The sequence below is a fragment of the Belonocnema kinseyi genome, chromosome 7 (assembly GCF_010883055.1).
Source record: "Belonocnema kinseyi isolate 2016_QV_RU_SX_M_011 chromosome 7, B_treatae_v1, whole genome shotgun sequence".
NCBI classification, from domain to species: Eukaryota; Metazoa; Arthropoda; class Insecta; order Hymenoptera; family Cynipidae; genus Belonocnema; species Belonocnema kinseyi.
Genome location: NC_046663.1, coordinates 20,778,820 through 20,796,627, shown reverse-complemented (window position 1 = coordinate 20,796,627; position 17,808 = coordinate 20,778,820). Strand labels below are relative to the sequence as shown.

Here is a 17,808-nt window from a genome sequence, read left to right as displayed (position 1 = left end):
ATAGTTAATAAGAGCTCCAGTGGTTTTTGATATCAACCATTGAGACCCCTTTATTTCTCTGGTTGAAAATAAAAAACATTTTGACTCTAATTCACAGATTAAAACTGTCATTTCATTGACAAAATCCTGTTCGCTGCCCATAAAAATAGGAATCAAAGTTTTAAATACACACAACACAGAAATCACTCAAATAAATTGTGCTGCAATTGAGAATCTAATTTATCAGGAAACAAACAGCTATTTTGGACATGGAACGATATTCAAATTAAAATGTTAAAATATAATTTTAATGAACCTACTGTTTTTATTTCAGACCATTTCTCTACTTTGTTTTGAATAATGTATCGAACGAGAATATTAAAGCATTCTTTCTTGTAGCAGCATTAATTTTATTATATTTATTGATAAATCTTGTGTCGATTTGCACCCAGTTTGTCGAATTTAGAACTTGACTCGCACCCAGTGGGTCGAATTTAGGACTCGACTCGCACCCAATGCGTCGAATTTAAGACTCGAATCATATCTATCGCTTTGAATTTAGGAGTCGACTCGCAGCCAGTGCGTTAAATCTGTATTTTCAGCTCGGACCCAGTGCGTCTAATTAATGATTCGACTGTCACCCAGTGCGTCGGACTTATGCTTGCTACTTAGCATCGATCAGCTCACACCATACGAATTTAGAGAATACAGGCGACGAGTTTCGACTCGCTCTACGCGTCGAAGTTTATAGCTACAACTTTTCAATCGCTTACAAGGAGATGAATTTGATCACTTCCCAGCGAGCTCTGGTGCGAGTCATCCAACATTCAACTCACACAATAACTGAGATGCCTGCGGAGGAGTGTACAGATTGATTAATCCAGATCCGACTTGAACTTTTAGAGGGCTATTGGTCTGACTTCATGTCAAATCACATCGAACTTTTGATGATTGATGATTTGCAGGATGATCCATATTTTTTGGACAAACAATATTTGGAGCTGGAGAAACTATACACAGTTGCGCGTGGCAATCTCTATGACGTGTGTTACAAACTCAGTCCTGCGTTAACACCTTCAACGAGTTCGCCAATGGCACCAGTACCCGGGGCAACAGGCTCTGCCAATGGCTCCATGACGAGTCGCCCACCAAGAATCACAATTAGCCGTTTTAGCGGCAAGCGTGAGGATTGGGAACCTTTTAGAGACATGTTCCTCTCCCTGATTCACAATGATCCGACTATCAATAACGTCGAGAAATTGTACTATTTGAAGACTGGAATACAGGGGAGGCCAAGGCGGCTCTTGATACTATTCAAATCACCCAGGATAATTACGCCATTCCTTGGTCAATATTGGAGGTACGTTACGAACATCGTCGTCTACTCTTCCAAGAGCACTTAAAAGCCATCAGAAGGCTTGCTCTTCTCAGAGAAGAACCTGCTACAGGATTACAGAAATTTGTGGATGAATAAACGCGACAACGCAGTCAGCTGGCATTATTAGGACGACCGGTAGACTCTTGAGATGATTGGATGCTCTCGATCTCCAGTGGCGTCATGGATTCTCACATTAAGCTCTGCTTGAAAGAAGAGCTTACGAGACTCGATAACGGCCAAATAGGGTTCGACGCATTTCACCTAACGTTTACTGAACTAATGTCATTCCTGAGAGGTAGGTGTCGCACTCTTTAGTCCCTTGAAACTGGACGTTCGCAGAAAGTAACAGAGGATCAGAACAGAGTGTAACAGGGAACAGAGGGAAAAGAGGGTAACAGAGAATTTAGGCCAAGTGGACATCATGCAGCAATGACAATTACTTCGCCCAACAGCAATGGTCAGCCTGAGTGATAGAGGGAATCTTACAGAGAAGGTAAGAGTGCTCATCGATTCGTGTTCAGAATCAACCCTTGTAAGTGCGAAACTAGCTTCAAGGCTTGGCGATCGGATTCGGTGAGTTGTAGTTGGAATCGCTGGAGTCAATGGTCAAGATTTCGATGCTGCGAGACTTCAGACGTCAGCCTACATCAAGTTAAGCCCCGAGCTTCCACCCGTCAAAATCAAAGTGTACGATTTAAAACACATCGGCATCACTACTCTGCCACTTCACTGCAATCTTGACATGGCATCTTGCTTTAGTAATCTCAGCCTGGCTGACATAGACATGCTTAGACCGGAACCAGTTGACGCATTCCTCGGTGCTAATATCTACAGACGTATGATCTTGCCGAACCTGCTTAAACAGGACGGTCTTGTCGCTCAAAAGATGGTCTTTGGCTGGGTATTTACCCTGACTCTTCGAGCTTCCTCATCGACTGCAACAAGACTCACGCTCTATACTGTCCAGTCTGATGACATTGAACTATGACACGAGCAACTAATGGATCAGGATTAACCTCAGTTCATCGTCGAATGCAACGGGATCCGAGTTTGTCTACTGCATAAGTAGAATTTATCGACGACTATCTTCAATTGGGACACATAAGAGAGCTAACTCTGCAGGACATAAATGACTCGACTGTTCAAGTTAATTACATTCCCTATCATAGAATTTGGCAGCGACAGGACAACGGCAGGAAATTGCGGGTGGTCTTTAACGCATCCAGCTCAACATCGACCGTACTTTACCCTGGGCCCAAGCTTTAAAATAATTTTGCAGCCATGGTGATGAGATGAAGAATGCATTGGGTAGCTTACTGTGCTGATAGAAGAATGATGTTCCGTCAAATTCGGATTCTTCCTGAACATGAAAACTTGCAAAGTATCATCTGGAGTCCATCAGCTGACGAGCCAGAACGGTACTATGTCTTGCTCACAGTCACATACAAGGAAACTTGCGCTCCATACCTGACGCTTAGGACCCTCAGGCAATTATTTCATGACGAAGGCCTCTCTTTGCACGAGGCTGTCGAATCTATCGAGAAGGACTTGTATGTGAACGAATTTTTGGGAGACGCTACTGACGTAGAATCTGCTCGCAGAAGAATCAATCAGTTGAATTCCTTGTTTAGGGTGGGCGGCTTCGAGTTGAAAAAATGGGTTTCCAACGACCCAGAACTCCTGAGCGATCTGCCTCTCGAGGACCAACTTCATCCCAGCTCGATCCATCTCTCGGCTGAAGGTCCTGTCAGCGAATTAGGCCTTGCATGGGATCCGACCTCTGATCACTTACGTTTCTGACCCCCTCCGTTTAAGGATACTGGCCTTCTTACGAAGCGTAGGTTGTTATCAGAAATCCCCAGGCTTACTCCCGTAACCGTCGTGGCCAAAAAAATCCTTCAAGACCTCTGGAAGAAGAAGCTTGATTGGGATCAAGAACTGTCAACGGAACTGGCATGTCATTGGAGACAGTTTCGAAACGATCTGCACGACGTCTCTACTCTCGCACTACCTCGCTGGCTGGGACACAGTCGAGCGCACAAACCTCAATTCCACGTTTTCTCGGAAGCAAGCAGTCGTGCTCTTGCAGCGGCTGTATACGCCAGGGTTTCTGCTGATTCAAATTCAGAAGAATTTCACTTTGTAATCGCAAGAGGCAAGCTTGCTTCTTTTATGGATTTGAGCAGATCAAAGAACACTTGCATGCCCATATGGAGGCTTCAACTGAGAGCGGCTCTCTTGGCCGCGCAACTTTTTCAAACTACAGAAGAACAAGTGAACGTCGCCTTAAAGGACTGTAATGCCTGGACAGACTCACAAGTCGTTTTACATTGGTTGCGCTCAGATGAACCACTCAGCAATGAACTGGTAAACAATTACGTCAGTCAGGTACAAGAGTAAGTGCCCAAGGAGATATGGGATTACGTGCTATCCGCTGAAAACCCAGTCAACATATCCACCAGAGGCACTTCTCCATCTAACTTCGTCCAAAACCAGCTATAGTGGGACGGTCCCGCATGTCTCACTAATTATCCTCAATCGTGGACGAATGCCGTAAGAAAAAACATGGATTACTCATTAGAGCCAATACGTCATTCGTTGGAGCGCTTGCAATGCTTTTCAACTCAAATCGTAGAGAAGGACTTCTGCAAACAGTTTTCGAATTTCTTGACATTGCTCAAAACAATGATTCGCTGCGGACGACTGCTCAAACGTTATGATGACTCTACAACAAATCCATTGTCTCCACTGACGGCAAAGGAAATGGACCGCGAGTTCTTGATGCAAGTGAGAGCAAGACAACAGACAGACTTCTCACATGAAATAGAGATCATTAAGCAAGCCAAGATACTTCCAAAGGGAAATCGATTAAGAAGAATCAATCCTTTTCTCGAAGATCAAGAAGTCCTTTACGTTAGGGGCAGGCTTCTTCACTCGAATGTTTCATTCGAGGAGCAACATCCCGTGATCCTCGGTAGACACTGTCATCTCTCTTTATTGATAATCGATTGAGCCCACACCAAAGCTCTACACAGTTGCTTTTGATTGACTTATTCATGCCTCATACGCCGAGCATGGATCATTGGAGGTAAATCAAAGGTCAAAGCAAAGTTGCGCACCTGCACCATATGTTTGAGACTCTCTAAGCGGCCGATAATTGAACAAATAGCCTCATTGCCCTCGCAAAGAGTCACGCCTGCTCGACCCTTTTCACATACTGGAGTCGATTACGCCGGGCCATTTCAAATAAAAAAGTCCAGAGGTAGGGGTGTAGCCACTTTCAAGGCGTATATCGCCGTGTTTGTTTCGTGACGCAGGCCATTTACCTCGAATTGTGGGTCATCTGACTACAGCAAGTTTTCTCGGTGCTCTAGCCCGATTTATTGGAACTCGTGGGAAACCCACCGAGCTCTGGAATGATAATTCAACGACATTTCATGGCGGTGATGCTGAGTTGAGGCGGCTGCTCAAAGTGGCTTAGATCGACTGGGAATGCGTAGCCGATTCGTTGGCTAAAGACGGAATTGATTGGCTGTACATTCCGCTGCCACCCCCCACCTTGGGGACCTATGGGAGGCAAGAGTCAAGTCCTTAAAAACTCACTTGCGGAGGGTTGCCGGTAATGGTAATCAAGAACTTACTAGTGCTGAAGATACGATTTCTGGGAATTTTTTAATAATTTGGGTTTTATTTTATAAGATTAACTTCAAGTGTTAAAGATTGCAAAATATTTGGAAAATGAATCTTGAATATTATAATATGTTAGTATTAATTCTCTACCAAATTAACAATGCTTTTTCTGGACAAAGACTAATTAGAAAAAAAAACAAGTAAAGTAGTTTATCGCGGCACTTTTAGTTGTCGAAAATTTCATGTTCGAAAAACAATAAGACGCTTACACAATAGACAAAAGAAACACCAAGCTACTGTCAGATAAAATGATAATAATTTTCCTAACGATAATTTTTATGATAATATCAATGACAGTCTTTCTCATTTTTTACTTTGTGATGAGATTTAAGTTTTACATGAATATATTAAGACTACAAAAAGAGACTTTGCTAAAATGTTTTTTCTTAAAAAAGAGCCGTAAAATTATCCTAATGAAATCACAGATCTCTTCCATCTAAATGAATCTTAGAATTCTATTCTAGAATTTTTCCTATAGTTAATTGGGTGTTTGTGGTGATTGTGAATTCTCTTCTAGTGAAGCACCTTTGACTTAAACGAACACATTCTGATCACACATCTCGTGGTTCAGAAAATTTTTTGTTCAGAGTGCAATCTTTTTCTTCATTAAATTCAACTCTATCATATCAAATTTTATTTTTTATGATTTTCAAATATTTGTTCATTATTTTATTCATAATTTTTATTCTCAGCTACTCTGTAATTTAAAATAAGCATTGATACTGAATCAGATGTATTTTTATTGTTTTTTTTCATCAATAGAAAAAAAGTGCGCTTCTCATAAAAATTAATTACATTCATTTACATAGTATTGCAGTTTGTTTCGTTTTTCCGAAAATCTAATTTGCTCATTTAAAAGGTTATTCTATACGATTTAAAAATGAAATACCCATCCTATCGAAAAATAATGTACACAAAGTTTTGGATCTTTTTTGAGTGAACAACTTTTTTTTCATAATTTTGTCGTACTTCATGTTGCTTTTCTAAAAAATTTATTTTTTAATTGTAAATGTTTTTTTTGTTCCTTTGAAAGAAAAGCTACGCATCCTATCAATAAATTATTAATAACAAGTTTTTAAAACCTTTTCCGTGTGTACAAGTTTTTCCTATTAATATTTTTTTCGTCCCTTTTCAAAATTGAAATATTTAATCATGGTATAGTTTAGTACAGAAAAATTTGAATAGGATAACAATTTCCAAATTCAAGCACTTTGAGGTTTTAAGTGTTTATGTTTTCAAAACTGCATAGATTTTTCTTATAAACACTTTTCTAATTGCTAGAATAGTTAAAAAATTATTTATTAACAAATAATAAAGTTTCAAACTTACTTCAAAATTATTTAATTGAAGCGTTTCACACTCGATACAGTTGAATATTAAATTCAAAAATTAAATTAAAAAATAATATTTTTTTCTCTGATCTCATATATTTTTAACAGAAAGATATTTTCATTCACTTACCAAAAATTGATAAGTCTGCGAGTTAAATTACAATGAATTTTTATAAAGCGGCTCACTGTACGAAATTATCTAAAATTTGACACATAATATTCTGCCTGAAAAATTGCAAATATTTTTAATAGATGAAAAACTTCCGCAAATTCATAAGATATTTTTTAGTTTATTTTTTAAACGTTTTTGAAAATCTTAAATCATATTTATATGAATTTACAAAAAAACTTATAAACTTAAAAATTACAAATTGTTTTCCAAAAGCTTTTCTGCTTCAAAAAGCGGTCCCTTTTGTTATGAATGTTATTATTCTGTTGTTGCAAATACAAGTTTTCGGTTAAAAAACAATCTATTTTGGTTGAATATTTAGCTCTTTTTTATTTCCAATAAAAATCTTCATTATTTCAAATATCAGCCTATTATATTTTTCGCCTAGAATTTATTTCTGTTTCATTAAAAATACACTATTTATTTAAAAGTGAAAGTACTTTTTAGAAAATTTACTTTCTTGATCAAAGATTTATTGCTCTAGTTCAAAATTCATTTTTTTGTTTGAAAATATGACTATTGGACTAATGGTTCACATATTTTGTTAAAAATTCGTATCTTTTGATAACTCTTGAAAGATTTTAAGATAATTTCAAATATTTAAAGGTTCTTTGGGGAATTTTAAATGATTTTTGTTACAAAATTCATTTTGATAAAATATTTGGAAATGCACAAGCTTTTCAAGAATTTTCAAAGGATTCAAGAGAACTACAATTTTTTTAAGATTGCTAGAAAAATATATTTATGATGATTTTTTTGGTAAATGACTGTGATGAAAATATTTTAAAACTTTTAAAACATTACTCACATTAGTTAAAAAATATCTGGAAGATTTTGTTGCAGTTAGGAAATATTTTATTTAATACACTATTCGCTATTTCATTTGGCGTTATAAATTATTAGCTACTTCATCTAGATTTTAAAAGCGCGAGCATAAAAATTTAATTTATTTAAACTTTCAGATTGCACAATATTGCAAAATATTTTTCTTCCGTCAAACAATAAAATAATATTACATAGCTATAATTACGCAATAGACGCAATTACGCAATATCTGAAATGTGGAAAGATTATAATAATTTTCAAAATTCATTTATTTTTTGTCACGCATTATTCACGATAAAAATAACCTCTTTCAGGCATGTGTACTAAAAAAAATGCCGCGTAATTCGATAAAACTAAGTATAAAAATTAGATCGTCAAGTGTTGGAAATTTCCAGGCTTCTAAATAAAAAATTTATCAAATTATTTTCTTAATTAAACTGTTTTCAAGTTATAAATGTTTGAAATTAAGCCTTCATTTGAAATCAGTCGAAATTTAATAAAATAAAACTGCTAAATTTAGGGCTCACAATAATTAAAAGTGTTTTTATAGTCTTTGATATTTTACATCTTGTTTGAATTAGTGTGATAAATGTAATTTCTACAAGAGCAAGATTTTGAATCTGAATAGTATTAAATCGGAGATTTAAAATTATAATCAGCTGGACTTGAAGTAATTTCAAAAATAAAATTCAAGTCTGAATTTTTGAAAGTAGCAATACTAATAAAAGAGAACATTGTAGTCCCTAATGATCTAATTGTAATGGAAAAGAATTCTGTTCTTAATATTTTGCTCCATCATCGGTAACGGTTACCAAGAAATTAGGAGTATTGAAAATAATATTTCAGGAAAATTTAACATAATTTAGATTTTATTTTAAAAGATTAAATTTAAATTTTTAAGATTTTCAAATATGTCAAAAACAAATATTCAAAATTTTAGGCCAATCTTTTTAATCTTGCCAAATATTAAAAAATTTTACGAAAAACAAATGTTATCAATGTTGTAGGTTTATGGTCGACGGTATCGCCGAATGGTGATACCGTCTGAGCCACGTTGACTGCCGAAAACAATCGTTTTAAAAGATATTTAAACAAAAATCAAAAAAACAAAAATACAGCTACAACTCTATTGAATTCGAGAGTTTCAATTAACTAGATTTTAAAATCATCAATTACTTTATGCATGTATCGAATTAATGATTTTAGACGACATGAAGAAGATGATCTGCTTCGAACAACATGTTGTTCCTTTTCCCTTTAACCTTGACTCGATTAACATTACCTTTAAATTTTTGCATAATATAAATTCAAAATCAACAAAAAGATGGGTGCGGAATGTCTTTAATATTGATTAAGATACATTTCAGGAACATCTGATGACGCATGACAGCGAAAAAATATTACTATATACTGTTATAAATAATAAAATCGAAGCTCTGTTTAGTTACCTAGTCTTCGCATTAAAAAAATTTTTTTCGCTATACATGTTAAAAAATTTAATGAAGCTGACCCCTGGATCACATCTGAAATTTAAAATTTGATGAGGGAAATTGATGGCTAGCGCTGACTTGCAAAACAACAAAAAGCAGTATAATATTAACTCAATTTCGTAAAGTGAGGAACCTATTTTCAAAAATGATTAGAGATACGTTCGATCAACAAAATTATAACGAGATTGCGCATAGAGACAAAAAACACGATTAATATTGCTGTTCCAATTATCTTTCCTAATAATTTACATATTCATAAAGCTTCCATTCAGTGAGATATCTTCCTAGATTCGATTTTTTCTGCACTGTCTAAACCCCTTGAGCAAAATAGTTAGCTGCAACTTTCTAAATTTCTCGCAATATGTGAGAACATTGATTCGACGTAATAAGGTTTTTGGGGGCAACCTATAGCAGACTTACTGCTTCCCTTAAATTAACGAAGGATTTCTAATGATCAATGCATTATACAGAAATCACGAAACATAGGTTACTATTGCAAAAGTGAAACTCTTTTAACGTGTCAAAGTCTGTCATGAAATAGTTTGATTTTTATTTAACAATCGGTTTCACAGAATTACTAATACTAGTCTTGACTGATAGGAGGTCAAGATATGGGTTCCTCAGGGCTTCATTCCGGAACGTCTCCTCTTCAATTGGTTTACATCTGACTTTGGAAGTGAACTTCAACATTGTTTGCTACCTAACTCCTGCTCAACTTTTATTGTCATTGGGTCTCTAGAAAGAAAACTTGGTAATCCAATCAATTTAATATCGCCTCTGACACAAGGTGCTGCCCCAAGTGTTTCTACGGAACCATCATAAATGACTTATCTGCTCTTGATGCTTCATCCTAAACCTTCCCCCTTCAAGCCCATAGTTCTTAATGAAAGCAAAAGCATTTAGCGTCTATTTCAGCTTTCAGATGTCTCCTCTATATTTTCCGAAGACAAATCCGAAGCATATCTCATGCTATTTCCCAAAATTAGCTAGGCTCAGGCAACAATCTCTTGGGTTGCACTTTATAGAATCTGAGGAAATTATTATTCGATCAGCGATTTGGATTCTGAAATTTACAAAGTGTTCTAGAATCAACTGCTTAAAGCAAATAGTTAAGGGTGTCGCACAATAGGCTTTATAGCTAAAGCGCCAAGAGGGCCACATTGGGGCTCGCCGTCCACCTATAAAGTAAACTAACTACCCCAAAGTATTGAAACATATATAATTTGTATTTGTTCAGTTGATGTTGAAACAAGTTAGGTTAAGGATGCCTTCTGAACCACGTTATCTGATATTACAGCAACTGACGATACTAGGGATAGAATTACTCTACTCAAAAAATTGGATAACTGAGTTCGTGTGTAACGGATAGGTACTATGGGGGTGCTAGGACATTTCAGAGATCCAAAAACAAATGATAACGGGGAAAACTTGGTTAGCTTAGCTTATAAAAGAGAAGAGGTGAAAGCCAGAGTATGAAAAACTTCGTTTTTCAGAATGATAGGCTGAGCGATAGTAAGAGATACAATGAGATAAGAATTAAAAAGGAGTAATAAAAAACTTATGAATTAGAAACGAAATTCCATGATGTCATTCCTGGAGTCAATTATTGAAATCCAAAATATATTGGAATAAATTTAAAAAAAAAAGAGGAAAATAATTTTCGATTCATTTGTTATACAGAAGTTTTGTAAACAATGATTTGTATATCTAATAGTTAAAAGTAAAACTGGAAGTATTCAAGAGTTTAAGTTTCAAAAGTGAAAAATTATAGTTACTATATTTAATTTCATATAAAATCGTATATGGTGTAGAATTGTTTTAATAAATATAAAAAAGATGTATTGAAATAAGTTCAACTTATAATGTTCAAAAATAACATATTAATTATTATGAGAGCAGGATGTGATTGCAGCCAGCTCCTATGAAAATAACTACAAAATTGACTGTCAACAATATAGACTAACCTATCCTACAATGACTCAAAAGAAAAGGCGCCAATTTTGAAACAGATTTTATTATATAATAGCAGGTAATATGCTAAAGTTATAAAGAAAGTAGAAACAAGTAAGATCATTTTAGTTAATGAATATAAGAGTGATTTTAATAAAAAACTAACTACATTATTTTTTTATAAGGCTTATTATTAATCCTTACCAAGTTTAATAATTTTATTAAGTTTAGATTTTATTTTTAAAGAAGTGCTAATTTTATAATTTTTTAAAATCTTTATATTTTCTGAAATTGAACTATAGAAAGGAATCGTAATTTCGTTTCAATCAAATGGTTTTTTGATCATGTTATTAAGACTATCAATTAGGTTTTTGATTTTAAGTTCTTTTAATCTATTGCTGTATGCTCATCAATAATATTTGGTGGAAAATTATTCAAAAAAGATAAGGTTTTATCATTTTTAAGTTATCTTTATGAAACTTATTGTGAAAAAGCAAAATAGCTGAAACTACTAGGTTCTTTACAAAAGAAATTTTTTTGTTAAAAAGGATGTTTTGAAAGAAAGCTAAGTAAAAATTTAAGGAAATAAAAAGCAGAAGGCAACGAACCATATCCCCTTCCTTCCCCTTTCTTCAATTTCTTTCGTCTTTTTTTATTGTTTTCCTATAATTATTAAATCGCAATCAAAAGAAAAAAAATGTGTAAAAAATAATTAACAACGTTACATAGCCCCTACAGCATCCCTATCAATGCAAAAAATAAAAACAAAAATCTCATGAAAGTTCAAAAGGCAAACCAGCCACAAACAAACCTAAAATAGAAATTACCTCTAATCCAAGTCAACTAAATTAAAATTCAAGAAATTTAGATGAGATTATGATCAAGTTTAAATTCCTATTTGACGTTCAATAATCAAGGTAATCTTTTTTTATAATGCTAAAACTTAGAAAGTACATGCTATTATTATTTTCTGTTACATGTGCAAATTGTAATAGGGATTCATTCTAGTTTTTGTTTTAATTCAATAGTATTTTTTATAAAAGATTTAGGTTTAGGAACAGTATAATTTAAAGCATTAATAAAAATCTTAGACATAGTATATGGATTTTAGGAAAGTGATAATTTCAGGTAAATTAGAATTACTTGTGATAAGACCTTATCTCCCTATGTCAGAGCCTAAAATACCTTTGATTCTCCATTTGTTGACTTTATCAACAGCTGTTATTAGGAGATCTTGATGTCCTGTGCGAAAGGATTTTCTTTTATGAATATTTTCAGATATGATTCTATTTGAATTATTATTTATTGATTATTTTGATTCTGGTTTATCTAGTATTTCATCAATGCTCATTTCTACATCTTTCACAATTTCAAAAATATGTTGATTTCTGGAAGTTAAAAAAGTAGAGCTAAATTTATCACCTAACCTAAGAATGTCATTAACATGGTCAGGAATAATAATCCATGGGTCAGAAATCTCTAGTGTATTAAAATATAGTTGTTCGTAATAATATTATATATAATCATCTTTTTGTAAGAAAAAACAGAATATTTTCGATGCTAATCAAACTTTTTTCCAAAAAATTCAAATGATTGTTAACATCAGAGATTTTCATTTGTCTAATTTGAGTTTGACATTTTTCAATATCAAGTTAAAGTTTTTGTTTACTAGAATGACTATGAAAAAAACAGATTGTAAATATATTTAGTTGAGTTAGAAATATTACAAGGAAAAATATCATAAATGCGACCATTAGTTGGAAACTCTTCCCTGGCCTGTGAGTCCCTAAAGTCCGATAGAGTTATAAGCAACTTCTGTTATTCTTTTGCGGCCTATATTATTTTTTTACATTAAATGATATTGATGAATAATTACTTCTTCGATTAAAAAATCAAACTAGTTCAAGGATGAATGTAAAAGAGAACTTAACAAATGAAACAGACAGGATTGAAAAAAGGGAATTTACAGAACGCAGAAGAACAGATGGAATATTTGAATAAGCTTAGCGAATATTTAGTTGATGAGAGGCTAAACTAAAAATGCAAATCCGCGATGAAAATATAAAGTAGGCTGTTTACGATAATGAAGTAATTAGACAAGAAAATAAAGATATTTCACAATCCCTTTCAAGTTCAACAGCTCCTGATTTTGATCTTCTCCAAGTATCACAGACTTAAAGTTTCTTGCAGGCAGCATACCTAATTAAATATAACACCCCTAGTAAATGCTCAGTTTTTTCAAAATTTGTGTTATTCACAAAAAATTATCGCGATTACGGTTATTATTAGAGAAAACCTCACAATGAACGCAAAAATACTTAAGCTTTTTGATATTAATATTTGTCTAATACACTCTTAAGTAGAATAAAGAAACTGCAAAAGAACGCAATTAATGAAATACAATTTGAATATTTTTTCAAATATTTATTTTATTCTTGACATTTACATTATGAAAATGTATTGTTATCGTCTGCAGAAGAATTTTGATTTAACACGGTCGAATTTTCGTGGAATTTTGGCGAAAGGAGCCGAAAACTTGTTACAAGATTAGGAATAAATATTACGTAAGTAAAAAAAAAATTGTTTTCCGGTAAAAACGAATTAAAGAGCAACTTCACGAGCAGGAGCAGCAGCAGCAGCTTCATCATAGGGATTTGGAAGAGCTTTGACAACACGAAGGTGTTCTGGGTTGATCGACTTGAAGAACAGGTTATTCAAAGGATCATTCGGCAGCATTGTTATGTACGAAGTGGCACATTTACCTCTTATTCTTATTTTAATCCTCTTTGGTCCCAAATGAAGAGGACCTTCTTCGACGAAGGGACACAAAATGTATATGTTTCCATGTCTTTTGGCATATCCAATCACAAATCTACCAGTCTCATCCACTACCACTTTGTGCTGCCCTGGTGGTATTTGGAAAAATTCAATTGCTTCAGGGTGCATTTGGTATCGACGGGTATAAATTTCAAGAGTTTTTTGCCTTCCACAACAATTTCCGAACATTAGTTCTGCAAAAGAAATGATAAGTAAAATTACTATTGTATTAACTACTAGCTATATCCAGGCTGGAATCTTAAATCTGGGCTAGTAATGGCATTATGAAGAGATTTAACTCGGCTGGGAATTCGTATAATACTAAAATTAAATTCAGGATATATTTTTAAACTTACCACTAGGTTTAGGAAAAACCGTCAAGATTGTAAATAATGTACCGATCAGAATTCTCATTTTTGCGAATTAAAGTGAAATGCGCTTATCAAAAATTTTAAACGCTAAGGAATATTTTTCAAAATTTTACATTTTATATACCATTCGCTATCTTATCTGGCCTTCTAAATTATCAGCCACTTTATCTGGATTGTCAAGCCGCTAGGAAAAAATTGCGTTTATTTGAGCAGGCAGAACTTTAAGCGCCACGTTGCGAAACATTTTGATTTAATTAGAATAATAATAAAAAATATTTCGTAATCAGTATTACGCAATAATCGCCTTTAACAAAAAGAGGACAATATACAAGCTACAGTTCGATTGTGATAAGATTAGAATAATTTTAAGAAAATATATATTTGTTTGCCTTACATTATTTATCATAAGAAGAATCTCTGTTAGTGAGGCGCATGACATGTCGAGTATTCCAAAATCAGGATCTCATCTATAAAATCAAAACAATATATAAGGAAAGGTTACTTATATTTTCACTACTTGAATTATGATTTCTCTACTCATACTTTGTAGCTCACTTTTAACCAATTTAATTAGTAGAATTTTATCAGTAATGAGTCAGATTTTTCTCACGGGATTAAAATCCAGAATAGATACAATTAAATATTATTTTTTTGATAGGTTTAAGAAAAACTATTGACTAAAACGCAGAATAGCAGTCATAGTTCTCGTTCTTATGTTTTTAACGAAGGATACCCACGAGTGCGGGTTAAAAAAATTACACTCAAACTCCAAAGATACGAGAGGGTCTGGAATCGGAAACTCCAAAGATATGAGCGTAAAAGGGGCTTCCACTCCTGCGACGGTTAGATTTCGGGGATAATGTATGAGAACGCACAGACACTCGTATCTGTGGAACACTAGTTTCTTCGGAGCTCCTATCTTTGGTGTTAGAGTAACATTTTTAGCGATTGATTTCTAATAGGAAAAAATTTTCATTTCGTGATGAGCTGAGTACACTATACACATTGTCTCAAGCGTGTTAAAACTGGAAAAACTCGAATTTAAGCGTGAAATATGTATGTATGTATGCCTTTTTTGAAGATTTAGAAATTTTATGTACGGCTGTTCTTATAACTCAAAAAGAAGAGCAATTTGTATCGAATTCTGAAAGCCCAGAAAGAATAAAGTGACAGTCTTTTAAATTATTAATACATAAAAATTCAAATTTTGATCACATCCAAGATAATGAAAAATAAATTATTCCATTTTACAGTCAAGCTATGCAAGATTTGAACAAAGATAAAGAAACGAGAATTGTGTAAATAGGAAATATCTACATATTCCTTCTAAATGACTTCTTCACAGTGCGTGTATTTTTTCTTTCATTCGTAAAAAACATCAAAAATAAATCATTTTTAGTTTTGAGCAAACGACATCAACTGCACAAAAGATTAATAAAAAGAAGTTGTTGAACAAACAGCTAAGAAAAAAAAAGATAAAAGTTGTTCATTCAAAGAAGATCCAAAGACGCTATTTTAGTTTAAGTCATGGAAATTAAGATTTAAAAAATTGAACGGGGAGGAGAGAGAGGAAGAAAATCCAAACATAAAGTACTGAATGAAAAAGGAAAGATGTTTTTAAAGAGATGGAAGGGGTTGAGATGGCTTATTTAAAATAGAAATATACAGGAAAATAAGGAATGAGAATATACACGCTCAGAAGGAGAAAGGGGGACAGTTATTTTTTATGTGATAGTGAATGATGAGGTAAGAGAGAAGGTCAAGAAACTATAGGTAGAATATTATATGGATTTAGATCACTTTTCTTTGATAGTGACATTAGAGATATAAAAAGTGATAACAATATGGATAAAAAGGAAGCAAATGTAAAAAGAGCACGAAAAGAGGATAAGAGAAAAGAAGAAAGTAGTGGAGAAAAATATAGGAGAAAAAAGAAGAAGTATACCGAGTTGTCTGACCAAAAGAAAGAGGAAGAGAATAAAAGATTTAAGGAAGAGGCAGATAAGGCTAGGTGGAAGAAGAGGTTTAGAATGTATTAAATAAAGAGAGGAAAAGAAGAAAAAGAGTAAACGAGGATATTGAAATGCTTGAGTTAAACAAATATTTTATGAAATTGCTAGAAGGAGTAGAGAAAAGTAGAAAAATAGATGAGAAAGAGGACATGACAAAGAAGAAATAGTCAAGGTGTTGGGAATAATAGATAATGGAAAGGCACCTCGTATAGATGAGATTCCAAATGAAGGCGAAAATATAGGGAGACATAACTGAAGGAATAATCATGGATAATGTATAACAGGGTATGAAAAGGAGAAATGGTAGCAGAGTTATGAAACGAAGGAGTAGTGGTACCTATAGTGAAGAAAGGCAAAGGGGGGGGGGTGATAAAGTTAGGAGAATAAGTAGCAGATAGTTTCTGGTTAGTGAGAAGAACAAAGCAAGGTTTTCCTCTAAGTTCACTTTTTTCAAATATATTATTCTCAGATATAGACGAAAAAATAAAGAGAGAATGATGAAGAGGACTTAGGATCGGAGCAGAAAAGATATAAACGACGGTATACGCGGACGATATAGTGTTGATGGCAGATAATGAAGAAGGAATGGCGGGCCTAATTACTGGATTGGGGAAATACTTAGAAGAAGAAAAGTTGAATTTAAATATAGAGTAGACAAAGATAATAAGGTTTAGAAAAGGAGGGGGGAGAAAGAAAGAATGGACTCGAAGATCTAAGGGAGTGAGGTTAGAAGAAGTAAAGTAATTGAAATATTTGGGATATACCTTCCAAAAAATGGATAATGAAACAGGCATAGGGAATACAAGAATGGTATATAAGGTGAACGGTAGGAATAGACTGGAGGACAACTGCATATATGGAGAGAGTGCAAGCGCAAAGGGAAAACTTAATTACTAAAGCGGGTAAGAGGATACGGCAATGAAAGAGGAAGCTAAGGGAGAGGAAAAGAAGGGGATTTAGCGTAAAAATGTTCGAAGGAGGTAAAACAAACCAGCGTGAGAGCTATAGAACTAACAAGATGGGAAGAAGAAAGGAGGGACTTTTTTAAAAAAAGGGATAGAGGAGATGGAAATGGAGTAAGCTATAAAGCACTGAAGGAAAGAAACACGGAAAGACAATAAATGCAAGGATGGGGAATGATTGAGAAATAAAAATATAATAAATGGTACAAATTGATCAAAGAGGAAGTAGGAACAAAGTATTTAGAAAAGGGATGAAAAAAGAGAACGTGGGCCAAAATAGCAAAATTTAGGTTGGAAAACAGGGTAAGGGAGGAGATTTATTACGACACGGGAGAAAACAGAAAGTGCAGAATATGTGAATGGAAGGAGGAAACATCGGGCTGTGAATGGAATGGATGTAGAAGAGGAATGGAAGATTAGGCAAGCTGGCAAGAGAATGTGGTAAAGATTCTAGAGGAGGATGGAATCGGTGAGATGAGGATGAAGGAGTTTAAGTGGGCTAGAGCGAATGAGCAATGGACATAAAATAAAAAAAGGAAACGGAAGTTGTCTAGATTAAAAGCGTTAAGATTTGTAGTAGTTATTATTATGTAGTATTATAAGTGGATTGTGATGCCCTTGCTCTCAATCGCTCGCTCTCTTGCTTTAATGATTTTGCTTCTCATAAATAGGACAAGGACAACTACCGCCCCTGTCATGTTTATTGGATTTATGTACTGTGGTATCTAAGCAACTAATTAGTCCCTAATCAGTCTCAGGCATGTGGAGGGGTGTTATGCAATTGACAAACAAATTCTAGAGCAAAGAAGCTCGTCCAGTTTCTGAGGGGTCGAA

The 17,808-nt window shown here is 34.1% G+C and overlaps 1 protein-coding gene across 1 annotated transcript; it reads left to right on the top strand.

Moving 5' to 3' along the window:
* Positions 1-2,656: 2,656 nt before the first annotated feature.
* Positions 2,657-3,757, top strand: LOC117176360. The gene is made up of 2 exons (XM_033366603.1): positions 2,657-3,103; positions 3,173-3,757. Exons 1-2 carry the CDS (start codon positions 2,657-2,659, stop codon positions 3,755-3,757), a joined length of 1,032 nt encoding a protein of 343 aa, XP_033222494.1.
* The last annotated feature ends 14,051 nt before the right edge of the window (positions 3,758-17,808 follow it).